Here is a 27,625-nt window from a genome sequence, read left to right as displayed (position 1 = left end):
GCAATTTTAGGCATCTTAGGCCAAAAAAAAAAAATGTGTGTTTCCGGTTACCCGACCGACCCTAATCCGTACCGCCCGACCCTAAGCTTTTTTTTTGTTTTTTTTCCCAGTCGCGACTTTTACATATAACCCAACCGCGTGAACCGGAAGTTTTTGTCACTCACTGGGAAAATCAGGGCTTTCCACAAGCGCCATACAGCCGACTACACAATTAAGTCCAGCCGGCTACTTTAATGACTTATTTTTGTAGCCCACAGGCTCTAAATCTTAATTTTCAATTTTAATAAAATTAAATGTTTATCTAACGGACTGACAATAATGTCAAACTGAACCGCACTCATTTAAGTTGTGATTCGCGCTGTTTGTACCGATAATAACCACAAATTCCCCGCAGACTTCGTTGATCAGGGAGAGTAACTCATTTGCGGCCCCGACATGCGGTGTGCGCGCGCACTCGGTGGAGGCAGTAGTGTGTCTGGGCCGTCGGAGGGAACAGAAGCAGAGATGACGCTTATTTTGTCTTTCACCTAGAGACATGATTCAAACTTTAAAACGGAGACAAAATTCTCCTGTGTGGATCTGGCATTCAACTTTTTTGCTAGGTTCTATACTTTTTGATCAGTCCCAGCTCAAACACCATGAGCACATCTGGAGAAATTCAGGCTTTATAATGGGGATCTATTGCGTTACACACCAGTGGAGCTCAGGAGTTTAGAGTGTAGGCAGCTTGAAAAAAAAAGCTCTAACTTTCTCATTTAAACTGTTTTCTCAGCCACAATTTTCACTCTACACACACAACTTTCTCAAAAGTTGTAGTCACACATTGTGTGAATCAAGACAAGTGTCTACCTGAGCGATAGGATTTACAGTTTTTGAATGAGAAGCCTGAAAGTAAGGAGAGGACAGCCGCGCTGCCCCATAGACTCACATTATAAACGTGGCAGCGCTTTTACTGCAAAATCAGAAAAGTCACTTGTTTTTAACTCGCTCTAGTGTCCACATTTTTTACACTAGGGACAAAAAAAATTACATTAATGTGTTCATGGGAGCCTTGTAGCACTCAATGTGAAAGAATTTTGTGTATAGCTCCTTCCGTTTCCGTGTAAATCAGCGTTGTTCGAGGAGAGGGAACTCTGAGAAAAAGCGCTCTTTGCTTGTTATATCGTGTCTTTTCCCTGCACCGTTACCAAGGCGACGAGCTGCACTCAGGGAGCAGAGAGGGGCGGGGCTGCTCTCTCTCTCTCATGGTGTATTGAGCTGTTATATTTACAGAAAAATTCATGTTAAAAGGTGTCTCATGCTGCATCAGATTCATCAGAAGGTGGTAACTCAGGTGACCTGCAAAGAAATTCATTATATTTTGTGAAATTATTCCTGTCTAAATATAGGTTATGGCAGCCATCTTGGAAAAAAAATTCAAAAAAAAAAAAATGCCTGCCTACCGACCCTAGTTTTGAAATCTACGTAACCGGAAACACACATTTTTTTTTTTGGCCTTAAAATGTTTTTATTAATGCCAAATAAAATATCCAGCACAAATTATATATGATAGACATAAATTAATAATTTATAAATTTTATTTTAAACACATTTTTAGTTAGCGGGACTGCAGCTTATCACCTCTCCTGCCCGCTCCCGCATTGTGCACTCCCCCTCCCGCCCGTGCCCGCAATGAGCTTTCAAAATTTGTCCCACGCCGCACTGCTTTGCGTCGGGTCCCGCGGGAGTCCCGCGGGAGTGCAGGGCTCTAATACAAAGCAACTAGGATGGCAGACGCTGAAAGCGTGTCTTCCTCACTATTACTTCGATTTGAACGATCGAGCGAAGATTCGATACAAAGAGAAGACAGATATGTGTGGGTTTGACCCATATTGTTTAAAAAAGTTGTATTTTTCTGAGCCAGCTCAGTCTGACAACCAACTTTGCAACTTCGATTCAGCAACATCTGACTGATCTGTTTCAAAGAAGATGGAGATCAGTTTGGAAATCTTATTTATGGAGTTTCAAAATTATATTACTTTGTTTCAGTCAAAATTAGCTGATCTGGTATTAATTTCTCAGCTTCAACCATGGTGTCTTGGATGTCCTGGAATTCCACTGACGAGCTACAACATGCAGCTTCCGCAAATTCAGCTGTCTTCCTCCTCCTTTGAGCTCTTCGGTGTCATTCAGCTGCTGCAGAATCAAGTCCGACCTTGGATGAAACATACGGTAGCTCATGTTCTGAGTGGGGGCCCAGTCTGGATTGTTTCTATCATATAATTTTGCTGGCGTTCCTAGAAGCGAAATGGTAATACACGTGTTAAAATTATAGCAACGACCGAGTGAACCACGACAAGAGAGAACGCTCATTTTATAGCAAAATTCTAGCAACACCAAATAAAATTCTTCCATGAGATTATCGAGAAAGCTTTTGAATCTCACCTGAGATAAAATGATTACTGCAAACACGAGCTGTTTTGGTTTTAGCCTCTGTTAGATCAGTCCTGCCGATGTTCAGCCGCGCTCGTCTCCTCTCCGTACTCAGCCTCAGAGTTTCCGAATACAGGTCATTTCGTCCGAAGCCATTTTCATACGCACTATCAGTTATTTTATATTTCAGGTATTTGTCTGTTCGAAAAAGGGAGGAATTCTCACTGGAATTTGACTGAAGCAAAACACGTTTTTGTAAAGCAAATGAGTGCCATAGTACGTGCGCTTCAACACTAAAGAGCGTACTAAGGGGGGTAACCACGTCGGCCCGTGCCACTTGCTGACCCTGGGATGAGTTTAACTCCCTTGTCATTGCAGGCTGCTCGCTTGCATGTCTGTGTTTCCGGCTGGATCGCATTAAATCTTCAGTCTCAGAGCAGCGCTCTTACAGGGGCTTCGTTTGCGAATACTGACCCGAGATCGTGCTCTTTCAAACTGGGAGGCTTGGAGGGAGGTGCCTGTAATATTTGGCTTCGCTGCAAGCTCTCCTGGCCGAGTTATTAATTTTTAAAGCCAGCTGGATCATATTAAATCTTACGGAGTTTGCTTTACAAAACATGTTTTCCGCTTTGGTCAAATTCTATGAAGAGTTCTCCTTTTTCTAACAAATGAAGACCTGGAATATAAAATAATTTGATAGTGTGTATGAAAAAGGCATTGGACGAAGTGTCCTGATCCCGAGTTTCCTCGCCCTCTTTCCGAATCACGGATGGAATTCTAAAAAAATTGGAACATACCACGGTCACGAGTCCTGTTGTGACCGCAACCGTATACAGCACAGAGATGTGGTATCGCTAAAAGAACGCTTAAAGCAGTGGAAAAACAAAGAGAGTTGCGCACGCGTGACTGTTTTGTATGGGATGCTGATTGACCCCGCATTTGTATCTCCACCAACATGGCCGACATCCGGGTTTCTATTTTGCTTTGACGTCACTTGCAAGTCAAGGATTAATCAACCGGAAGACCCCCCTCCCCCCTCGCCCTTTGATCTTGTCGTCTGATGACACAGCTCGTTCCCCGAGATGGAATTTTTTTCAGCACAATCAGCAATTTTTTGGAAAACCTGGATGTTATCATCGCAGGTAAACATGGTGGGAAGATCATGGACATGTTTTTACTGATCAAATTCACCAATATTTCATGAACTCCTCGTCGAAAGCTACTTTGTTTCTTTCTCTTTCATTTGACAGGCGCCATTTTGTATCTAAACGCACGTTTGAGAATCACGTGAGGTGTCAATAATAGTGATCACTTTCACCGGTGTCCCCCATTATCGACACCCTGTGGAATTAAGGATCATTTACAACTGTTATGGATCGATCTTTGTGTAACATTGTTGAAGTAGATGAAGTACTTTAAAAAAAATAAAAGCGCTGTGATTTTATATATATTTTTTCCTGATTGATAACAGAATGGAATGTTTATAGAGTATTTGGAATCTGATTGCAATAAATAGAATTAGACCAGAATTAAATTCCTAGCATATCAAAAATTACACGCTTGAAATATTCAGACTGTTCTATTCCATGGCCAGGCAAGCTATCTACAGCTCTTCCAAGCTCCCGAAAAATCGGGGACCAATCAACTTTGAGCATCTCCAATGGCCCTGGGTAGAGGCATGTTCAAGGCACTGACGTAGTAGAACTGCGACCGGAAGCCATAGATTGTTTACAGAATCTATGCCGGAAGCGCTTCATTCACGCTTCCGCATCTATTATGCATAGATGCTGTATTGAAAGCATTCAACGGGAAGTTCTCATTGAAAACGGAGCAAAGAGCAGCCCTGGAGGTATTTATTGAAAGGAAGGACGTTTTCGCCTTGCTCCCGACCGGCTTCGGTAAGAGTTTAATCTACCAGTTAGCCCCGTCGCGTCGCATACGTCAGAGGAAAGAGTGATGTGATTAGTTTAAGCTTCGTCACAGCCTTTTCTGGCTTCGGCCAGTAGCAAACTGAGGCATTTCAGGGAGGCGGGTCAACCACGGGCTCTGGGAAACGGTTGGGCTTAATATCTTGGCCAGACCAATAGCTCGGAGAGCTTTGAAGTTGCGTTAGGCAGGCTAGCTATAGGATAGGATGTCACCAAGTGTCACCTTTCATTAGAGACCAAAATTGCAGACTAGAGCGGCGGCTACAATTATCGACACCTTAACAATCTTTTGGCCATTGACTTTCAATACATAAATTGTGCGTGAATAATTACTCAAACTTCCACTGGAAAAAAACCAGTTGATTCCCAATTACTTAGCGTATCAGATCACGTGACCCCGTTCCACAATTATCGACATCCAGATGATCTCATCTCATTATCTCTAGCGGCTTTATCCTTCTACAGGGTCGCAGGCAAGCTGGAGCCCATCCCAGCTGACTACGGGCGAAAGGCGGGGTACACCCTGGACAAGTCGCCAGGTCATCACAGGGCTGACACATAGACACAGACAACCATTCACACTCACATTCACACCTACACTCAATTTAGAGTCACCAGTCAACCTAACCTGCATGTCTTTGGACTGTGGGGGAAACCGGAGCACCCGGAGGAAACCCACGCGGACACGGGGAGAACATGCAAACTCCGCACAGAAAGGCCCTCGCCGGCCACGGGGCTCGAACCCGGACCTTCTTGCTGTGAGGCGACAGCGCTAACCACTACACCACCGTGCCGCCCCATCCAGATGATATTAAAAAAAATTTTAAATCGGTATGTGGTATTAAGTTAACAAAAAAAATTGTTTTACATAGACTTATATTTAATACAAAATATCTTCTATATAAATATATGGATGTCTGTGTTTACATCAATGAGGAAGTGATTCTAATGTTTGTAAACAAATTAACTAATAATGTTTAACCTGCGTCAGAAAATCTTTTTGTTCCACTTTTGAAGTATTTTCATAGATCACATTTTGTTAATCATTCATTGTTTGTATCAATTTCTAGTTTTGTCGTTTACCAATAAATATCAACAGACAATTGAGATTGTAACCACATGAACATCCAGGTCAAAGGTCACATGTCATTCCTCAAACCAAAATATAAAATGTCTACTGATATTGTAATATGTGGTCGATATTTACAACAAACTGCAAAAAAGGGAAAAAAAATTCTGATTGGAATAGAAAAATCTGAATATTTCAAGCATGTAATTTTTTATATGCTAGGAATTTAATTCTGGTCTAATTCTATTTATTGCAATCGGATTCCAAATACTCTATAAACATTCCAAAATAAATAAATCACAGCACTTTTTTAAAGTACTTCATCTACAGTACGTCAACAATGTTACACAAAGATCGATCCATAACAGTTGTAAATGTCCCTTAACTCCACAGGGTGTCGATAATGGTGGACACCGGTGAAAGTGATCACTATTATCGACACCTCACGTGTTTCTCAAACGCACGTTTAGATACAAAATGGCAACTGTCAAATGAAAGAGAAAGAAACAAAGTAGGTATCGACGAGGAGATCAGAGATGGACAAAGTACCCAACTTCATTACTGAAGTCAAAGTTCAGATCCCGCTGGTCAAATGTGACTCCGATACAAGTAAAAGTTGTCCAGTCAAATTTTTACTGAAGTTAAAGTACTGAAGTACTCGCTTTTAAAAATACTTAAGTATTAAAAGTACATTTTCTGTCAATGCATCGTTGTATTATTGCCACAACACTTAGAAAACCTAACGCTGTTACCAAAGACAGAAATGTGAATTCACAAAATGAACGCATGCTGTGCCATCATGGCGGTTTAATGTTAAGCTAGCTAGTTAGTGACGCTCCACTTGACATGCTAGCAAACTGTTTTCAAACTCGAAATCATATTGGGTAGCTAACATTACTAGAAAAGAGAGATTTCTACAGTCTGTTTATTTAGCAAGATTATGCTAAAACATATTTCTGAAAGGACTTCAGATAAGTTAATGTTATTCATGTTAGCATAACTCCCTGTTTACATGCTAACTAACAGTGTCCAAGTTAACTAGCTATGTGTAAACATTAGCCGTGGACGAGGCGACGGCAAATTGGCGAACAAATCCATAGAAATTCATTTGACTAACCAGACTGCATAGCTATTGTAGCGTTCTCGCTAGCTCTAAAAGCACAGACAACTTCATTACAAGCTTTCTCTTGGAATAAAATGTTTATATCCCTCAATATGCTTCCGCAGGTTGGACGTTGAGTTTTTGTAGGCCGTGATGTGGTTCATTTTAAGCAAACAAAGCAAACATTTAAAATGAAATGAATCTTGAATCCTTTCAGAAAACTGAAACATGGGTTCATGGGCCATGGGTGTGTGCATTCTCCAGAAGAACCGCCTCCTTCCATTCTGATCGTGTTAAATAATGTTGCGGAGAAATCATTGAACTTGATTTTATCCAGTCTATGGACGTGATGTGACCCTAGTGATTACTGATCGGCTGTCTCAGTGTCACCTGCGGAAAAACCAATCACGTTTTAGAAAAGAAAAAAAAAATCATCCACTTTCAAAGCCGCTTCATAGCAACAAGGATCTTGATAGAAATGTAGTGGAGTAAAAAGTACGATATTTGTCTTTCAAATGTAGTGAAGTTAAAGTCATAAGTTCCCCCCAAAAAATAATACTCAAGTAAAGTACAGATACTCAAAAAGTGTACTTAAGTACAGAACTCAAGTAAATGTACTTCGTTACTGTCCACCTCTGGAGATCATGAAATATCGGTGAATTTGATCAGTAAAAACATGTCCATGATCTTTCCACCATGCTTACCTGCGATGATAACGTCCAGGTTTTCCGAAAAATTGCTGATCGTGCTGAAAAAATTCCATCTCGGGGAACGAGCTGTGTCATCAGACGACAAGATCAAAGGGCGAGGGGGAGGGGGGTCTTCGAGTTTATTAATTAACCAATAATAACTGTTGGAACTGAAACTCATCTGTAAATCTCATCTCATTCTCATCTCATTATCTCTAGCCGCTTTATCCTGTTCTACAGGGTCGCAGGCGAGCTGGATCCTATCCCAGCTGACTACGGGTGAAAGGCGGGGTTCACCCTGTACAAGTCGCCAGGTCATCACAGGGCTGACACATAGACACAGACAACCATTCACACTCACATTCACACCTACGCTCAATTTAGAGTCACCAGTTAACCTAACCTGCATGTCTTTGGACTGTGGGGGAAACCGGAGCACCCGGAGGAAACCCACGCGGACATGGGGAGAACATGCAAACTCCACACAGAAAGGCCCTCGCCGGCCACGGGGCTCGAATCCAGACATTCTTGCTGTGAGGCGACAGCGCTAACCACTACACCACCGTGCCGCCCTATCTGTAAATCCATTTTATTTTTTTATTTTTATTTTTTTAAACTGGTAAATCTGAAAAGGTGTCGATACAATTATCATCTCATCTCATCTCATTATCTGTAGCTGCTTTATCCTGTTCTACAGGGTCGCAGGCGAGCTGGAGCCTATCCCAGCTGACTACGGGTGAAAGGCGGGGTACACCCTGGACAAGTCGCCAGGTCATCACAGGGCTGACACATAGACACAGACAACCATTCACACTCACATTCACACCTACGGTCAATTTAGAGTCACCAGTTAACCTAACCTGCATGTCTTTGGACTGTGGGGGAAACCGGAGCACCCAGAGGAAACCCACGCGGACACGGGGAGAACATGCAAACTCCGCACAGAAAGGCCCTCGCCAGCCACGGGGCTCGAACCCGGATCTTCTTGCTGTGAGGCGATAGCACTAACCACTACACCACCGTGCCGCCCATACAATTATCAACAGTCTGTAATTAGCCACTGCTCTAGTAGACTGGGGGGGGGTTGTTTGTTTGTTTGTTTGTTTGTTTGTTTTAATCCTAGGTATGTGACCATGGTTACCAAGGGTTCTTTGGAGTCTCCAAATGGCCACTTTGGGAAAACGCCTCAACATCCCCTTAATAAAACCTGTGTAAAATACAACCCCGATTCCAAAAAAGTTGGGACAAAGTACAGATTGTGAATAAAAACGGAATGCAATGATGTGGAAGTTTCAAAATTCCATATTTTATTCAGAATAGAACATAGATGACATATCAAATGTTTAAACTGAGAAAATGTATCATTTAAAGAGAAAAATTAGGTGATTTTAAATTTCATGACAACCAATCTCAAAAAAGTTGGGACAAGGCCATGTTTACCACTGTGAGACATCCCCTTTTCTCTTTACAACAGTCTGTAAACATCTGGGGACTGAGGAGACAAGTTGCTCAAGTTTAGGGATAGGAATGTTAACCCATTCTTGTCTAATGTAGGATTCTAGTTGCTCAACTGTCTAAGGTCTTTTTTGTCGTATCTTCTGTTTTATGATGCGCCAAATGTTTTCTATGGGTGAAAGATCTGGACTGCAGGCTGGCCAGTTCAGTACCCGGACCCTTCTTCTACGCAGCCATGATGCTGTAATTGATGCAGTATGTGGTTTGGCATTGTCATGTTGGAAAATGCAAGGTCTTCCCTGAAAGAGACGTCGTCTGGATGGGAGCATATGTTGCTCTAGAACCTGGATATACCTTTCAGCATTGATGGTGTCTTTCCAGATGTGTAAGCTGCCCATGCCACACGCACTAATGCAACCCCATACCATCAGAGATGCAGGCTTCTGAACTGAGCGCTGATAACAACTTGGGTCGTCCTTCTCCTCTTTAGTCCGAATGACACGGCGTCCCTGATTTCCATAAAGAACTTCAAATTTTGATTCGTCTGACCACAGAACAGTTTTCCACTTTGCCACAGTCCATTTTAAATGAGCCTTGGCCCAGAGAAGACGTCTGCGCTTCTGGATCATGTTTAGATACGGCTTCTTCTTTGAACTATAGAGTTTTAGCTGGCAACGGCGGATGGCACGGTGAATTGTGTTCACAGATAATGTTCTCTGGAAATATTCCTGAGCTCATTTTGTGATTTCCAATACAGAAGCATGCCTGTATGTGATGCAGTGCCGTCTAAGGGCCCAAAGATCACGGGCACCCAGTATGGTTTTCCGGCCTTGACCCTTACGCACAGAGATTCTTCCAGATTCTCTGAATCTTTTGATGATATTATGCACTGTAGATGATGATATGTTCAAACTCTTTGCAATTTTACACTGTCGAACTCCTTTCTGATATTGCTCCACTATTTGTCGGTGCAGAATTAGGGGGATTGGTGATCCTCTTCCCATCTTTACTTCTGAGAGCCGCTGCCACTCCAAGATGCTCTTTTTATACCCAGTCATGTTAATGACCTATTGCCAATTGACCTAATGAGTTGCAATTTGGTCCTTCAGCTGTTCCTTTTTTGTACCTTTAACTTTTCCAGCCTCTTATTGCCCCTGTCCCAACTTTTTTGAGATGTGTTGCTGTCATGAAATTTAAAATGAGCCAATATTTGGCATGAAATTTCAAAATGTCTCACTTTTGACATTTGATATGTTGTCTATGTTCTATTGTGAATACAATATCAGTTTTTGAGATTTGTAAATTATTGCATTCCATTTTTATTTGCAATTTGTACTTTGTCCCAACTTTTTTGGAATCGGGGTTGTAGAATCTGCAGAATAAACACCTGGTAGAACGTTACAAAATGAAACACAACTGAATTGACAAAAGAAGAGCCTTTTTTTTTTTTTTTGTAACCCTCCTCCCCACCCCACAAAGCAGCATGGTAGTGTTCTGACCTGGCTCTGGCAGTGCGTGCACACATGTATGTGTATGTTAGTCAGGAAGACAGTGGAATAGCTGTAAATGCAGCTTGCTCAGAAAATAAAAAGGACAATCCAGCCTGATTAAAACCCATATCCACACCTCAAGCTTAATAACGGCCCAACAGCAACACTGCTTTAAGCAAGACAAAAAAGTGCAAGATCATCATCTGACGTCAAAACAAAAAATTCCAGAAATTTGTTGTGACTGACTAGTACAATATTGTCCATCTCACAGGTCTCAAGTGTCTGTATTCATGCACATATGAATCTGCCTGTGGAATCATGGTGGTTTAATGTTAAGCTAGTCAGTGAAACTCCACCTGACATGCTAGCAAACTCTTTTCAAACTCGAAATCATATTGTGTAGCTAACGCTACTAGAAAAGAAAGATTTCTACATTGTTTATTTGGCAAGATTATGCTAAAACATTTCTGAAAGCATTTCAGATAAGTTAACATTATTTATGTTAGCGTAACTCCGTTTTTACAGGCTAACTAACAGTGTCCAAGTTAACTAGCTATATGTAAATGTTAGCCGTGAACAAGGCTACGGCAACTTGGCAGGAAAATCTATAGAAAGTCATTTGACTAACCAGACTGCATAGCTATTGCAATATTATCGCTAGCTCTAAAAGCACAGACAACTTCATTACAAGCTTTCTCTTGGAATAAAACATTTACATCCCTCAATATGCTTCCGCAGGTCGGACGGCAAGTTTTTGTAGGCTGTGATGTGCTCTGTTTTAGGCAAACAAAGCAAACATTTAAAACGAGACAAATCTTTATTCGTTTCAGAAAACTGAAACATGGGTTCTAGGTATGGTCATGGGTGCGTGCATTCCCCAGAAGAATCGCCTCCTTCCATTCTGCCATCAACTGATCGTGTTCAAATAACACTGCAGAGAAATCATCGAACTTGATTTTATCCAGTCTGTGGACGTGACTAGTGATTTACTGAGCGGCTGTCTCAGTGTCACCTGTGGGGAAAAAAACCACTCACGTTTTAGAAAAGAAAAGAAAAAAACAGCCACTTCAGAGTAACGAGTAACGAGGAGCTTGATAGAAATGTAGTGGAGAAAAAAGTGCGATATTTGTTTTTCAAATGTAGTGAAGTTAGTCATAAGTTGCCAAAAAAATTAATACTCAAAGTACAGATACTCAAAACGTGTACTCAAGTAAATGTACTTTGTTGCCGTCCACCTCTGCAAATCTGGAAAGAAGCCCATTGAAATGAGTGTAAGGAAGAAGCTCAGCAGGAGTGGGCTGTGTGCATGGAGCCTCCAACACAACTGGCTCTGATTTCTCTACAGTGTACAGCAAGAGAAAGTCGAGTGATGATGGCGTTCAAGTTAAAACAAAATTCAAGATAATTTGGAACTGAAACACTGTGACCCTGTAATTAGTGTTTTATTAGTTTTTAAATGCTGTTTCTTGTCTTTGCAGGCACACATGTCCTGCAGTACCTCTACACTTCAATCACACACACAACCAATTCCTCAGACATCCCCGAGACGGAGTTCAGTGCTGTTGGTGTGCTGGATGGAGAGCAGTGTGCGTTCTACAGCAGCAGGAACCGGACACTGATCCCGAAGGCCTGGATAAAGAAGAATGGGAGTGCAGATTATTGGAAGAGTGAGACGGAGAGAATGCAAGACAATGAAGGTGCCTTTAACAAAAAATTCGGAACAGTCCTGGAACACTTGAATCACAGTAAAGGTAAGGATGAATGCATTTGAACTTTTCATTATTAAACAGCATTGATTGTTAAAGGGCCGACTCGCCCTTCCCAGAATCCATTTCAATGTTTGTTTTGAAGTCATGTGACTGTGACTCTGCTTGCAGCAAAGCCTCTGCAGGTTCACTGTTAATAGGTTTATCAGGTGAAAATTCCAGTTCACTCCAAATTGCTTGAAACTGCTCTCATTGAATTCAGAATTGAACGCAAAACAACAGACTTTTTTACAGAATTATAATATTTTTAACTGTTCTTGAGATATTACAGATCAAAGATTGAAGAAACGGCGTAATTTTCAGAAAACGGCCGTAATATTCTGTCTGAGGGTCACATGGTCCAAAATGGGCCTCATTAACCAATGAGATCAAATGTTTTTTCTTCATTACTTTTCTATTTTTCAAGATATTTACATGGAAATTGGCAGGAACATAGATGTTGTATACTGAATACAAAGTTTGAAAAATTAGTAGAAAACAATTATGCAAATTAGTGATTAATTAGTGCTAATTAGGCAAAATGTTAAATCAATAAACTGAATAAAACAGTCATAAAAGATTATTCTAATCCCTTCTTTGTGCTCTGTAGGTCTTTGTGTATATATATAGAGGGCGGCAGCATGGTGGTGTAGTGGTTAGCGCTGTTGCCTCACAGCAAGAAGGTCCGGGTTCGAGCCCCGTGGCCGGCGAGGGCCTTTCTGTGCGGAGTTTGCATGTTCACCTCGTGTCCGCGTGGGTTTCCTCCGGGTGCTCCGGTTTCCCCCACAGTCCAAAGACATGCAGGTTAGGTTAACTGGTGACTCTAAATTGGCCGTAGGTGTGAATGTGAGTGTGAATGGTTGTCTGTGTCTATGTGTCAGCCCTGTGATGACCTGGCGACTTGTCCAGGGTGTACCCCACCTTTCGCCCGTAGTCAGCTGGGATAGGCTCCAGCTTGCCTGTAGAACAGGATAAAGCGGCTAGAGATGATGATATATAATGTTTGTGTGTTATTTACCAGCTGGGAGGTCCGTATTGTGAAATACCGTGACCGAGGTCTTGAAAGTACTTACCTCGGCCCAGAGGGCCTCGGTCAGTATTCAAGGCCGAGGTCACGGTATTTCACCATACGGACCGACCTTAAGCTGGTAAATAATATATTTATTTTTTTCTTTACCAAATTCTAACAGAAAACGAGAGCGCCCGAAAGGGAAAACCGAGGCGAGCCGCCATTTTGAATCCTCATTCACGGCTGTGATGCAAATGGCTTCCTCCTCGGTATACAAGTGCACTTCCATGGCAGGAAAAAAACTACATTTTGCCGCCTATGTAGTCCCCTATTTATACAAATAGGAGTCATTCAGGATTCAGCCATGTTTTTGCTCGGCGTTAGCAACAGTTACAGGTTTTTAGCTTTCTCCCGAAATGTTTTCTTTTATTTCTTCTTCCTCAGGGTAGTAAAACTCACTTTCGCTGTGAACACTGTCGTTATCACTATCCATGCTGTAAAATTAATGCTATTCTCCTGAGAAATGCTGGCAAACATTTATAAGATTTTTGGTAATCTTATAAATAAATCTTATTAAAAAAAGATAAACGTTGACAAAAATTCTACTATGTTTGTTGTTGCTGTTGTGAACGAGCGAGTTGCCAGAGGTCCGTAACCGGGGTCCGTACCATAGGATATGAACCCACTCGCCAGCCAATCAGAGCGCAGGATTTGGACCGCGAAAAAAATAAAAATGATTATTTTGATTAATATTCACAGCTTTCAAGTCGGACCTCAAAAAAACTGTCTGATCCACATCCAATAAAAAATTCACATTAACTGAACTGAAATCGACACTCGTGTTTCTGACTTCCGGTTTTTTAAAATCTCATTCCCCCCACTAAGATCTCAATATTTTTCATCAAAACAACTCCAGTTATATTCTTAAATAGTTATTTATTTACAGGAATCAGTTTGATTTGAAAAAATAAGAAGGTAAAGGTACGAAAACTCACTTCAAAGTCTCCCGTGAATCAGAACATCAAAACTAGCAGAGGGAAAATTTTGCTGAATCCTTCATCAGAAACAGTGAGAGCGAGAGAACATCCCTATAAAAGCGATCTGATTGATATTGACGAGTAATCCAGTGGGAAACTGATCAGGAGAGAGAGACAGAGAGCACCTGACTGCTTTCCTGTGACTCAAAAAGAAAAGCACCGGCAGTTTCCTGACGTCCCGCGAGCAGAGTTTTTACTCTGTTGTAGCGAATTCAACCTGCCGTTACTCCCAAAGTACTGAACAGATCTTAACCAGATTACATTTCTGTGGAAAGCAGAGATTATAAGCTTTTTAATGAGAGGATTCACGATAGAAAATATTCACGAGTTAAGCAATGACAGGTTTGGAAACTCAGATGAGCGTCTGCATGAACAGTTTTCACAGCGCGGGCAGTGAGCGTCTGATACGCCTCCTGTTAGTGATCCCTTCAAAACCCATCTCGAACCTTTTCTTTATCTACAGGTCATATGTGGAAGTTTTGAATAGACTATTCCTGATATTTTCTTTCAGAATGTGCTGGAATGTTCTAGAAGTACCAGACTTTTCTGGATGTTTGGAAACATTTCACAGTGCCGCAGTGTGGACTATATAGAGTACTAAAGGAAGTTTTCGATGGTTTACTGCACCACTCCTGGGGTTTACAGAGCTAAATGCCCCCTTTCAGGCAGGTTGGCCTCTGCTGTTTTGTATCTTGTTGAACCTCTAAGCAGAAAAGCAGTGCTGCAGGATTACGCTACGCACAGTGTAATGATAAAATTCCTGCAGAGCGGTCCAGGAGCACAAGTTTCTTCAGCGAGTAAAACTGATGGGGCGCTAGTTTCGTACTGTAACAGTTTGCATGCCGGGGCAATGAGCAACTGGGAAACGGGCACATCAGGTCAAGGTGCCTTTTATTATTTATCTTTACTTTCATTTTTCAGTGACACACACACACACACACGTGCGCTGGGGAACACAGCACTCTGTCATTACTATCCATGTGAAAGACACAGAGACATTAATAAACAGCCAGTAATTCGATACAGGTGTAACTCCTCACAGGTTACCTGCTGCTTCAGCCTGACTCCTCGCTGTTCGCCACGCCCTCGCTGCCACGCCCTCACTGCCACGCCCTCACTACTTTTACAAACTGAAAGTTTCCAATATTCACCTTATTTTTATGATACTGAAAAGAGTGACTCTTTAACTTTGTAAATATGGAAGGGACTGAAGTGTAAATATAAATGAAACACAGTTGGTCTTGTTTAGACTGAGTGAGTGGTATGACGAGTGGGTTCGTTTCAGTATTCCGAACTATTTGGACGTCCCTGAGGAGTTCGTAATAGCGGGGTAGCTGTGTGTTTTATTAATTATTTATTTCAATCTATTAGGGTGCCATTTCTTTATTTGTCGAAGGTCAGTTCTAATCAGGGCTTTGAACCGGTTCAAGGAACGAAAACGAAAACCGGGAACTTTTTCTATTTCACATGGAACAGAAACGAAACCAGAAACTTTATTATTTTTTATGTTCCGGAACAGAAACGCTTATTAAAAATAATGGTAACCGGTTAATACCGGTTTTTATTTCGTTCCTCAAAGTTTCCGTAGCCTACAAATAAAAAAGTCATTCTTCTCCTGCGCAAGTTTCTATGACCCGCTGGGGTTCACTTCCTGTGTGACGTTCGCTGACTGAATGGAGAGAGCGGGAGGGTGGACTACTATCACGTCTCCACATCTTAAATAAGAGATAAATATTGCAGTCTATCGTTATTCAAAAACGTCAATTTCAAACACAATATCAATATATTTGTCCACGTTAATGAGAGGCTCGCGAACATTAAATGACATTAACCTCTGTTAGCCTGTCAATGCATAGGGCCTGACTAGCCTTTGGTAACACACTAAACGAATTATCTTTTCATTTTTGGCACTTTTTCTGTTTGTGTAGATGGGAAGACATACTGAGAATCCAAATCGCCAACATTTTAAATAATTGTTTTGAATTATTTCTTGTCTTATTTAATGAAGGTTTTAATAGAATTAGCCTACATTTGGCTTAAGCTGGATGAGACAGAGACATAATTTTATAGCCATTTGTTAAACAGCTGACAGGGAACGTAATTAACCGTTCCGGGAACGAAATTTTTTTGTTCTAACCGGTTCGGGAACGTCTATTTAATGGTGGAACCCAAAACCGGAAACGTTAAAATTCCGTTTCTGTTCAGAACGAACCAAGAGGAAAAAAATTCTGGTTCAAAGCCCTGGTTCTAATAAATATTCTGTTTGTTGCCCTGCATTCATATAAGAGCTAGCAACTGTGGAAAATTATTATAGTCAGCTCAAATAATTGTGTGTGTGTGTGTGTGTGTGTGTGTGTGTGTGTGTGTGTGTGTGTGTGTGTGTGTGCAGGAGTTCAGACACTCCAGAGGATGTATGGTTGTGAGTGTGATGATGACGGCACCACTAGAAGATATGATCTGTACGGTTATGATGGAGAAGATTTCATGAGTCTGGATCTGAAAACTGGAACCTGGACTGAAGCAAAACCTCAAACTGGAATCTTTATAAAGAAGTGGAATCTGAAAGGAGATGAAGCTAAATACTGGAAGAGCTACCTGGAGAATGACTGCATCGAGTGGTTAAATAAGTTTGTGTCTTACGGCAGAGAGACTCTGGAGAGGAAAGGTAAAGTGTGTGTGATCTTCTGTTACTGTAACTGCACTTGCTATACACACACACACAAACACCACACAATGATGCATCTCAAAATATTGGAATATTGTGAAAAGGTGGGGCTGTTTGTTTGTTTTTGTTTTTTTGTCATTTAATTCAAAAAGGTAAACCTTCATATATTCTATATTCACGACACATAAAGTTGTCAGTAAAGGGGTTGAGCGGAGACGGATGTTTGTGCAGAAGAGTTGATTAAAAGCATGCAGGCAAACAGTCCAATACAGCAGGCAGGATCATTAACCGTAAACAGGCAAAGGGTCGAGCGAGGCACAGACAGACTGTACTCGGCAAGACTTAAACAGAATCCAGAAACACACAACGCGAGTCAAAAACCAGGAAGACAGTACAATAACACGGCTCAGTACTGGTGACGGTCAACGCAATACTTCACACCACGTGTGAGTTCTCATTGTCCTTATATCTATGCGCTGATTCCGCTTTAATCTGGGACAGGTGCGAGTACGTGGTCTTTGAGGCGCTCGTTGCTCCGAGCACATGCGAGTGGAAGCCGGACACGCATGTAAATGTGCACAGATGTGACAAAAGTGAAATATTTCAAGGCTTTTAAGTTTTAATTTTGGTGATTATGGCTTACAGCTCATGAAAATCAGAACTCCAGTATCTCACAATATTAGAATATTTCATTTTGAGTTGGACTTGATAAAACCCAGTGGACCGACACCAGCAGATGACATGGCACTCCAAATCATCACAGACTGCAGAAACTTCACACTGGGCTTCAAACCCCTTGGACTCTGTGCCTCTCCACTCTTCCTCCAGACTCCAGGACTTTGATTTTCAAACAAAATACAAAATTTACTTTCATCTGAAAAGAGGACTTTGGACCACTGAGTAACAGTCCAGTTCTTTCTGTCCTTAGCCGAGGTAAGACGCTTCTGACGCTGTCTCTGGTTCAGGAGGGGCTTGGTATTAGGAATGTGACAGTTGTTGCCTCTTTCCTGAAGATGTCTGTGTGCGTGGTGGCTCTTGATGCACTGACGCCAGCCTCAGTCCACTCCTGGTGAAGCTCTCCCAAGTTCTTGAATCGACTTTTCTTGACGATCCTCTCAAGACTGCGCTCGTCCCTGTTGCTTGTGCACCTTTTCCAGCCAGCTGTTTCAGCAATGACCTTCTACAGTTCTACAGTTACTTGCAACAGCTGTAGAACTTCAGAACTTCAGCCAAACTAAAAAGGGGACCATTTGAAGAAGCAGTTATCTTTATCAGGTACATTTCAGAGATTCAAGAAACTTCCCAGTGATGGTGCAAAAGTGACAAAAAACAGCAGAAAAGGTTTTTGAGTTCATTGTTCTGGATGAGCAAACGCCTGACAGTCGTTGAAAACGAGGGCTTCTGCTGTCTGATGGAACATCTGGAACCACGGTACAGTTTACCATCACGGAAACATGTTCCTGAGCCTGAACTACCGGAACTCTATGAGAAAGTGTGTGAACACATATCAGAAGAGTTAAAACGCGTACCAGCGACGAGCTTCACCACATATTTCTGGAGCTCCAGCGTGTGTCTTTTGTCACATTTAAGATCAACGGTATGCTGGATGGATACGAGTTGTACACCTCCCAGTTCAGTTCCACAGGCAAAAAACTTCCACACATCACACACCAGCTGCTCGATATTGACTGCCGTCGAGGAAACGCTCGATCAGTGGCGTATTTCATTGACTAAAGTGCCTGTCATTTACAGAAAGACGTGAGCAACATGGGGGGAAGCCATGGACAGCATGGGAGCACATGAAGAGTGCAGCTCGTAATCCGTGAGGGGCTTCTGGCACAGCGGAGTGAGAGTGATGTCATTGTGATTCGTTGCATTAAAAGATTTCATTTTGAAGATTTTTTTTTTACCCGAGTTGTTTTAATAATAACAATTCAGTAAATTTTGATATAAATGTTACATTTTGGTTTACAAAGTTGAGAAAACGGTGTTTAAGTCATGCCTGATGTTGCCGTATACATAAAAGAACGATCCCAGTCTCTTCCTCAGAGACTGTTAATTAAGCTGTTAATTAATTAAACTCAGCTTGTTAATTAAACACCGGTATCGGATCGGTACTCCGTATCGGCCGATACCCAAAACCCAGATATCGGTATCAGGACTGAAAAAGTCAGATCAGCGCGTCCCTAACTAACACCATTCCTATATTATACAGTAAAACATCACACACACGGTCATTTAGTAACTTAAACTGTCTTTACGTTCTTGTTGCCAAAACCAGTTGATCACATGATGAATAACCTTTTTATTTCACTGTTTAGAGGGAAAATCATGGAACCCTTTTAACAAAACTTAGTTGCAATAAAACTCTCTGGTTTTTTTTTTTATGGTCAGTCCATGTGATCTCTCAGAAGGCCTCCTGACTGACCGCTCGAGATTTGTGTCATACTTCCAAAGATTAGTCCCAGTAAACGGTGTCCTAAATTTCAGCCGTACAGCTTTGTTAGTTTTTGAGATACAGAGGCATGAGTAACGGGGCGTGGCTCACATTTTACCGTAAAAACTCTGAAGTTCCATTAAGACAAATTTTGAACTATTTAAGCTTGATGCAGGAAATATTCAGGAATTGTTCTTGGGTAAAAGAGATCTTTAAATACCACAACTGAATATCCACAATTGCAAATTTACCACTTTGTGTTGTTGAAATCTGTTAATAAATAAATAAATGTGTTTGCGCTTTGGAACATTTTTGGCCCTCTGTATCTCCACATTTAAACACGTCAGAGCTTTCAAATTCTGGTATTTATTCCTCATATCATAGCACTGTTTTAGTAACTAAGTATTTGTCTCATAGAGATCAAATTTTGAGTTATGAGCCATTAAATATAAAACGGGTATGAAGCAAATCTGGAATGGTCAGGTGGGAACATTTACTGAAATCTGGTGATTTGAGGTGAATTGAACCATGAATACATCTGATAGAACGTCGGAATATTTGTGTCTGTGTCTCTGCAGTTCGTCCCGAGGCGTCAGTGTTCCACAAACACTCTCCTCCTCCAGAGGTGGTGTGTCACGCTACAGGTTTCTTCCCCAAAGCCCTGAATATCACCTGGCAGAAGGACGGAGAGGACCTGATTGAGGATGTGGAGCTCAGAGAGACGTTACCCAACCAGGATGGAAGCCTCCAGAAGAGGAGCATTCTGAAAGTCCCAGCTGAGGAGCTGCAGAAACACAACTACACCTGCGTGGTTCAGCACAGCAGCTTGGAGAAGGATTTAATCTTAGAAGTACCAAAAGGTCCGAATAAAACTCCAGATTTACAGAGTGAAAGCTGATTTACTGCTGCAGCAGAGAATAAAGACTCTGTGTTCATTTATCAGATGGAGGGCAGATTGGAGTCATCATTGGTGGTGTTGTGGCCGTCGTTGCTCTCGTCGCTGTTGTTGTTGGAATGGTCTTCTGGAAGAAGAGGAACTCTGGTGAGAGAAGGAAGGAGGCAGATGTGAAGTTTTTAGAGAACAGATTTACACTTTGTAACTCTTGAAAGAGGCTTTGATTAATATTTTGCAGTGTTCTGTGTTTCAGGATTCGGACCTGTTCCCCCCAAACCCTGTAAGTGAACCTTTATGATCCATAAATGATGTTTAAAACCACTACATTATTTATTAGCAGTGTTTAGTTCACTTTGTGACGGATTTGAATGTTTTACAGCCCCTGAAGGAAATTCTTCCTCCAACAACTCTTCAAATAAGAGAGAGTAAGACATGATGATGTTTACAGTGTAATATGGAATAAAAATGTGTGTGGAGTGAAAAATCCAGTAGAAAAGCCTGAGCTCACATTAAATCTCAGATCAGAGCTGATCCTGTTTCTGTCTGTGTGTTTCTAGAACAGCGGAGGAGATGGAGATGGAGAGATTGGACAGTAGTGATTGTTCAGAGGAGGAGCACACGTAAGACTGCATCGAATTTAGTTTTGTGTTAATTAATGTAATGATAACCAAAGACTGTGGAGGGTCAGACCTCTCTGCAAACTGACTGAATTAAAGAACAAGAGGAAAAACTTACCGTTCGTTCAGAACGTGTTGTCAACAGATCAGTCTGAGCTGCACACAGACAACCTCTTTAAACACTCGACACCGCTGTGTTTGTTTTTCCCCCCAGAGTGGTTTAATGACGCATCGCCGTGAACTGCAGCAACACATGAGGACAAACTCTTGGAAACGCACTGCATCACTGCTCTTTCACAACCAACAGTGGATGAGAATCTGAAGACTGGAGCTGCATTACTCTTTCTTCTTCACAAACTGAAATCCATCCCTCATGCGTGGAGTTTCTGAACTCTGTGTTTTTCTCCCACAGATGAGGAGCTGCAGCTGAGTATCTAGTGTTTTTGTTCACCGCCGTACAGTATCTTTTGCATTACTGCCACAAACTGGACCGCAGTGTGTCGAGCGTCGTGGTCCAGGTTGTCCTGATCGTGTAGCAGGGTTTACAGGAACCGGCCCCTGCCAGATTTTAACCAGGATCACGTGTAGTCTTCCAGGGGATGAAAATATCAACGACCAAAGTGATGTGGTTGATGAGAAGTGCAGGTTGTGTGGAGTCTTTATTTAGTTAACAAGAATGAGGGTATTTGTTTTGTTGTTGTAGCCTGTATGTCCACCTTGCAACGTTAAGAGTTTATTCGTGCTGATTACTGAGACTCGGTGGTAGATAAATTCATGCAGGAGGATTTACATTTTAACTTATTTATTTTACTTGATTGTTGCACTTTAAGATGTTACATGGCATTCAGTCAACACTTTTTTTTATCCAAAGCAACGTACAAGAAGTGCAAAAGTCAGGTCCATAAAGTGCTGAACTTCTACACAAGAAAGTTCTCATGCCAACTGAACAAGTGCCAGAAGAACACTTGGTGTAATGTTCTATTAAAGTACCAACACTCAGCAAAGAGCCAAGGAACCAAACCAACCGTACAAATGAGCTGCCAAAGTACAGCTAAATGGAGAAAAATAAAACTCCAACAGCTAAACAGAACCCAGCCTGGGATGGTCAGGACCGATACGCAGTGACACCAGGGGAGAGGTGCAGCCTGATTTACAAAGTGAAATCTCCTTCTCAAAACACCATCCTTCCTCTCCTCCCTGAACTTTTTGGTTACGTCCTTTTCAGATGGCAGCTTAATTAATTTGTCTTTCCATCGATGAAACGCTAAAGCCGTGCTCTGTAAGGGACGTGAGTGCACACCCTGGGCTTTCACCTATTGGTACCTGAGCACGTTCTCCAGCCAACTCTGGTTTAAAGAAACGCTGTATGTCTGTATTTACATTAGATGGCTCAGCACAGTTGTTTACAAACAACCTTAACAGCTAATGTTACTGTGAAACTGTCAAGGTCTTTTTGTCATTTCAGCCATATACAGTTGGTCCAGTATACGGTTAAAACAAAACTACGTTTCTCCAGGACCATGGTGCTACACCAAACATCACAGGTCTATAATACAACAGAAAGTGCAACGCTGCAGATAGTAAACGACACAAACAGCATCAGGTGCAGAGTTGAGTGTGCATATTGAAGTAGTATATGAAAGGGAATAAATAAATGCAAACTGTGTGTGTGTGTGAGAGAGAGAGAGAGAGAGAGACAGCCTGTAAACATTAAGGCAACAGTGCATTATTGTCCACTATGTAAAGACTTGGCACACAACCAGGTCATTTCTGCAATCGACAAACCAGTGCAATCTGTTTCAGTTATTTATTTATTTTTTAATCAGATCTTTAAATGTAAAACTGACACCAAACATATTACGAGTAGAATCTATACAACGCTCAATTCACACCAAGTAACTCACTTCGAGTCTCTTAAAAATAAACAGGAAACAGACTTCGAAGGATCTATCCCAGAATCAGCCTGGAAAAAATTATTCAGATGATTTCCTCGTCCTCCTCCTCTGTGTGCCTCAGACCTGCTGTAGTCCAGTTTAAAGTGCTACACCATCTTCATTGGTCCAAGGATAGAGTATCTAAGATCAAGATCCTACATGTGACCGATGTAAACAAGCCCCGGCCACGCTGCTGCATAAGTTCTGGACGTGTCCAAAACTGTATGGATTTTGGCAATCTATTTTTGAGACCTTCTCTAGAATATGCTGGAAAACAGTACACCCATCTTTAATTTCGATGTTTGGGCTGGTCCCAGTAGACACTTCTCTGAGTAGCTGTAAAACCAACCTGATTGCTTTCTGCTCTGTTGGCCAGAAGGCTGATTCTTTCCTAATGGAAGGATCCGCTCCCTCCAACATTCAGCCACTGGATTACAGAGGGTATATGTCATATTCATCTAGAAAAAAAATCAGGTACACCATTAGAGGCTCTGTTGAGGGATTCTGTGCTATCTGGCAACTATTCATATCCTTTATTGAAAGCATGGCAGCTACCGACAGAGCTGTGTGTTTCTGGTTGTGTTGTACAGGTGTGTGATCCTGTGCAATTGTTTATATGAATGTGATAATCAATTTTTAAAAAGTGTATGCATGTGTGTATAATTATATAAATTTAATTTGTATATGTAAATGTTTGGGGGGGGTTTCTTCTTTTTTCGTTCTTGATGTCTGGCAAGCATTAGATCCCAAATATTGGTCCAGTATTGTTTTGTATCGATTTTTATTATTTGTACCATCTACAGTTGCGGTCAGAAGTTTACATACAGTGACATGAATGTCATCTTGGATACGAATGTCATGACAATATTTGGGATTTCAGTAATTTCTTTGAACTGTTCTTTTTCTGTGACAGAATGATTGTACAGTATACAGCTTTAATAAAAAAAAAAACATGAATTTGGTGCGCAAGTTATAATTTTCTTTGGGTTTTCTGAAATCAGCACAGGGTCAAAATTATACATACAGGGTCAAAAATTTATATATTCACATTATTAATTTGGAGGTGCTGAAACTTCCAACATGTCTCTTATCTTGCCAAGGCCGAGGTCGCTTAACTTCCTGTTAGTGATCATGATTGACTACAGCTGGTAGCGTCTCTGTGCCTTCATAAAAAGGGTTTGTTTACAGCACTCTTTGGATTGACCAACACACAATACAATGGGAACATCCAAGGAGCTCAGTGCAGATCTGAGAAAGAGGATCGCAGATGTACACAACTCCAGAATGTCTCTTGGAGCCATTTCTAAACAACTGCAAATTCCAAGATCAGTTCAAACAATTGTAGATTAGATTAGATTAGATTAGATTAGATTAGATTAGATTAGATTAGATTAGATTAGATTAGATAGAAATTTATTGATCCTTTCGGGAGGGTTCCCTCAGGGAAATTAAGATTCCAGCAGCATAATTACAGGATAAACAGAGAATAGAAAATAGAGAAAAAACTTCTAGATAAATTAAATTAAGTATTTACATATACAATATAAAAAGAATAAGATATGGGGAAGAGAGGAAGGGGGTAAGAAAAAAGGGGGAGGGGGCAGCAGGAGAGATATTGCACATTATATTGCACATTGTCTGGTATTGCTTATTGTTAGGCTAGGCTACTGCTCCTTCCCGTCCTCTGTCCTCCTGTTACAACCCCCCCCCCCCCAGAGAGGAGTTGTACAGTCTGATGGCGTGAGGGACAAAGGGGTTTTTGAGTCTGTTCGTCCTGCACTTGGGAAGGAGCATTCTGTCACTGAACAGGCTCCTCTGGTTGCTGATGACGGTGTGCAGAGGGTGACTGGCATCGTCCATGATGTTCAATAGTTTGTCCATAGACCTCTTCTCTGCCACCGTCACCAGAGAGTCCAGCTTCATGCCAACCACAGAGCCGGCCCGCCTGATCAGTTTGTCCAGCCTGGATGTGTCCTTCTTGGATGTGCTGCCCCCCCAGCACACCACGGTGTAAAACAGGACACTGGCGACCACAGACTGATAGAACATCCACAGGAGTTTCCTGCAGATGTTAAAGAACCGCAGCCTCCTAAGGAAGTATAGCCTGCTCTGTCCCTTCCTGTATAAGTGATTGGTGTTGCAAGTCCAGTCCAGCTTGCTGTCCAGCCACAGCCCGAGGTACTTGTAGGAATCCACAGCCTCCACCTCGATTCCCTCTATCAGAACTGGTCGTGACCTTGGTCTGGACCTCCCAAAGTCAATGACCAGCTCCTTGGTCTTTGAGGTGTTGAGCTGCAGATGGTTCCTGTTGCACCACACACCAAAGTCCCTCACCAGGCTCCTATACTCCTCCTCTCTGTCATCACTGATGCACCCAATGATGGCTGTGTCATCGGCGAACTTCTGAATGTGAAGTATGCAAGTATGGTAAGGTGTAGTCACTTTGCTTCAAGAAAACCCAAACTGTCACCCTCAGCTGAAAGGAAATTGGTTTGGATGGTCAGGAGCAACCAGGAACCACCATGGCACAGCCCTGCCATGAACTGGAAGTTGATGGATCACTGTCTACAGTTCAGTGAGTTTATATCACCATGGACTAAGAGGCTACTATCCAAGAAATGGCTGTGGGGGCTTTAAGCAGCTCGTTTAGTAGTAGACTGCTACACCCACGGTGTAAGAAGGAGAGGTACCGCAGGTCATTCATACTTACTGCTGTCAGACTGTATAACACCCACAACTTGTAATGTAGCACCAATAACCTGTTTGTCATTTAATTTGCACTACTTCACCACTACTACCTCTGCCATCTCTCATCGATGCAATTATTATGTGCAATAATATAGGCTCCATCCTTCCCTCACTCGTGAACAAGATCCCGAGATACTTAAACTCCTCCACTTGAGGCAGGACTTCTCCACCAACCTGGAGAGGGCAAGCCACCCTTTTCCGGTCGAGAACCATGGCCTCGGACTTAGAGGTGCTGATTCTCATCCCAGCCACTTCACACTCGGCTGCAAACCGCCCCAGTGCATGCTGAAGGTCCTGGTTTGAAGAAGCCAACAGGACAACATCATCCGCAAAAAGCAGAGATGAAATCCTGTGGTTCCCAAACAGGATTCCTTCCGGCCCCTGGCTGCGCCTAGAAATTCTGTCCATAAAAATTATGAACAGAACCGGTGACAAAGGGCAGCCCTGCCGGAGTCCAACATGCACTGGGAACAGGTCTGACTTACTGCTGGCAATGCGAACCAGACTCCTGCTCCGTTCGTACAGGGACCGGACAGCCCTTAGCAAAGAGCCCCGAACCCCATACTCCCGAAGCACCCCCCACAGAATACCACAGGGGACACGGTCGAATGCCTTCTCCAGATCCACAAAGCACATGTGGACTGGTTGGGCAAACTCCCATGAACCCTCGAGCACCCTATGAAGGGTATAGAGCTGGTCCAGTGTTCTGCGACCAGGACGAAAACCGCATTGTTCCTCCTGGATCCGAGGTTCGACTATTGGTCGAATTCTCCTCTCCAGTACCCTGGAGTAAACTTTCCCTGGGAGGCTGAGAAGTGTGATTCCCCTATAATTGGAGCACACTCTCCGGTCCCCTTTCTTAAAAAGAGGGACCACCACCCCAGTCTGCCACTCCAGAGGCACTGTCCCCGACCGCCACGCGATGTTGCAGAGGCGTGTCAACCAAGACAGCCCCACAACATCCAGAGACTTGAGATACTCAGGGCGGATCTCATCCACCCCCGGTGCCTTGCCACCGAGGAGCTTGCAAACCACCTCAGTGACTTCGGCTTGGGTAATGGACGAGTCCACCTCTGAGTCATCAGCCTCAGTCTCCTCAGTGGAAGACATGATGATGGGATTGAGGAGATCCTCAAAGTATTCCTTCCACCGCCCGACAATGTCCCCAGTCGAGGTCAACAGCTCCCCACCCGCACTGTAAACAGTGCTGGCAGAGTACTGCTTCCCCCTCCTGAGGCACCGGACGGTTTGCCAGAATCGGTTCGACAGGCGGATCGGTGCAGCCTCCGCAGTGATGCGGTCGCTTTACCGGTCCGTCGTGGTGAAGAAGGAGCTGAGCCAAAAGGCGAAGCTCTCAATTTACCGGTCGATCTACGTTCCGACTCTCACCTATGGTCATGAGCTTTGGGTAATGACAGAAAGAACAAGATCGCGGATACAAGCGGCTGAAATGAGTTTCCTTCGCAGGGTGGCTGGGCGCTCCCTTAGAGATAGGGTGAGAAGCACAGTCACTCGGGAGGAGCTCGGAGTAGAGCCGCTGCTCCTCCACATCGAGAGGAACCAGCTGAGGTGGCTCGGGCATCTTTTTCGGATGCCTCCTGGACGCCTCCCTGGGGAGGTGTTCCAGGCATGTCCCCCCGGGAGGAGGCCCCGGGGAAGACCCAGGACACGCTGGAGGGACTATGTCTCTCGGCTGGCCTGGGAACGCCTCGGTGTTCTTCCCGAGGAGCTGGCCGAGGTGTCTGGGGAAAGGGAAGTTTGGGCTTCCATGCTTAGACTGCTGCCTCCGCGACCCGGTCCCGGATAAGCGGAAGAAGACGAGACGAGACGAGACAAGAATAATATAGGCCCTAAACTATTTTTATGCATACTTATATATGTGTGTGTGTGTGTCTGTGTATATATATACAGAGTAGGGCTGTGTACCGGTACTGTACCGTGAAAATCGATTCGGTACAGGTCCAAAATCCCGGATCATGAAGTACCGGTACTGTACCGATATAAATTTACACCAAGTATCTGCTTATTTTGTGACTGAAGATGCGTAAATCCTACCACAAAGACGAAAATTTAGCACTGGAAAAGACGTAAAATGCCGCGCTGAAACTTGAAATCGGAGCCGTCTTTGATTTGAGATCTTCTCGCCACAGTCTCACGAGACATTGTGAGAGCTTGGCTGATCCAGCGTTCTGATTGGTCAAAAAGACTCAAAAGCAGGTCAGCCATTTTTCCTTTGCTGGCATTGGCCATAGATTTACATAGAAGACTAGATGCCTCGTCCCCGTTGCCCGTGAACGAAGTTGAACGTCCACACATGGCGGCCATCTTACCTCAGACAGCTGGCTTACCCATTCCATTGTGTTGGTAGCGATATGTACTTTTCAGATGACCGT

At 42.8% G+C, this 27,625-nt stretch overlaps 2 protein-coding genes across 2 annotated transcripts in view; one reads left to right on the top strand and one right to left on the bottom strand.

Moving 5' to 3' along the window:
- The window catches only part of LOC132872787 (BOLA class I histocompatibility antigen, alpha chain BL3-7-like), a 29,323-nt gene extending 5,882 nt beyond the window's left edge, over positions 1–23,441 (top strand). The window contains exons 2-10 of the mRNA XM_060907871.1: positions 11,624–11,896; positions 16,326–16,601; positions 19,617–19,898; positions 19,982–20,080; positions 20,187–20,213; positions 20,313–20,358; positions 20,491–20,553; positions 20,767–20,857; positions 20,960–23,441. Of these exons, the coding sequence (XP_060763854.1) occupies positions 11,624–11,896; positions 16,326–16,601; positions 19,617–19,898; positions 19,982–20,080; positions 20,187–20,213; positions 20,313–20,358; positions 20,491–20,553; positions 20,767–20,857; positions 20,960–20,980 (1,178 nt within the window). The 3' untranslated portion in view covers positions 20,981–23,441. The remainder of the gene's footprint in view (positions 1–11,623; positions 11,897–16,325; positions 16,602–19,616; positions 19,899–19,981; positions 20,081–20,186; positions 20,214–20,312; positions 20,359–20,490; positions 20,554–20,766; positions 20,858–20,959) is intronic.
- LOC132872791 (uncharacterized) lies at positions 1,848–2,883 on the bottom strand. The gene is made up of 2 exons (XM_060907878.1): positions 2,425–2,883; positions 1,848–2,276 (listed from the first exon to the last, which is right to left on the bottom strand). The coding sequence occupies exons 1-2, from the start codon at positions 2,828–2,830 to the stop codon at positions 2,050–2,052; spliced, it is 633 nt and encodes a 210-aa protein (XP_060763861.1). The 5' UTR covers positions 2,831–2,883; the 3' UTR covers positions 1,848–2,049.
- Positions 23,442–27,625: the final 4,184 nt, after the last annotated feature.

The sequence above is a fragment of the Neoarius graeffei genome, chromosome 24 (genome assembly GCF_027579695.1).
Source record: "Neoarius graeffei isolate fNeoGra1 chromosome 24, fNeoGra1.pri, whole genome shotgun sequence".
NCBI lineage: Eukaryota > Metazoa > Chordata > Actinopteri > Siluriformes > Ariidae > Neoarius > Neoarius graeffei.
Note: the sequence above shows the minus strand (reverse complement) of the source record. Positions and strands in the feature narration are given on the sequence as shown.

Excerpts from the sequence above, each read along its gene's own strand:
- LOC132872791 (XM_060907878.1), bottom strand. The coding sequence starts at position 2,830 with ATGCGATCCAGCCGGAAACACAGACATGCAAGCGAGCAGCCTGCAATG. Across the intron at positions 2,277-2,424 it reads CAGTAATCATTTTATCTCAG|GAACGCCAGCAAAATTATAT; the intron begins GTGAGATTCAAA and ends TTTCGCTTCTAG.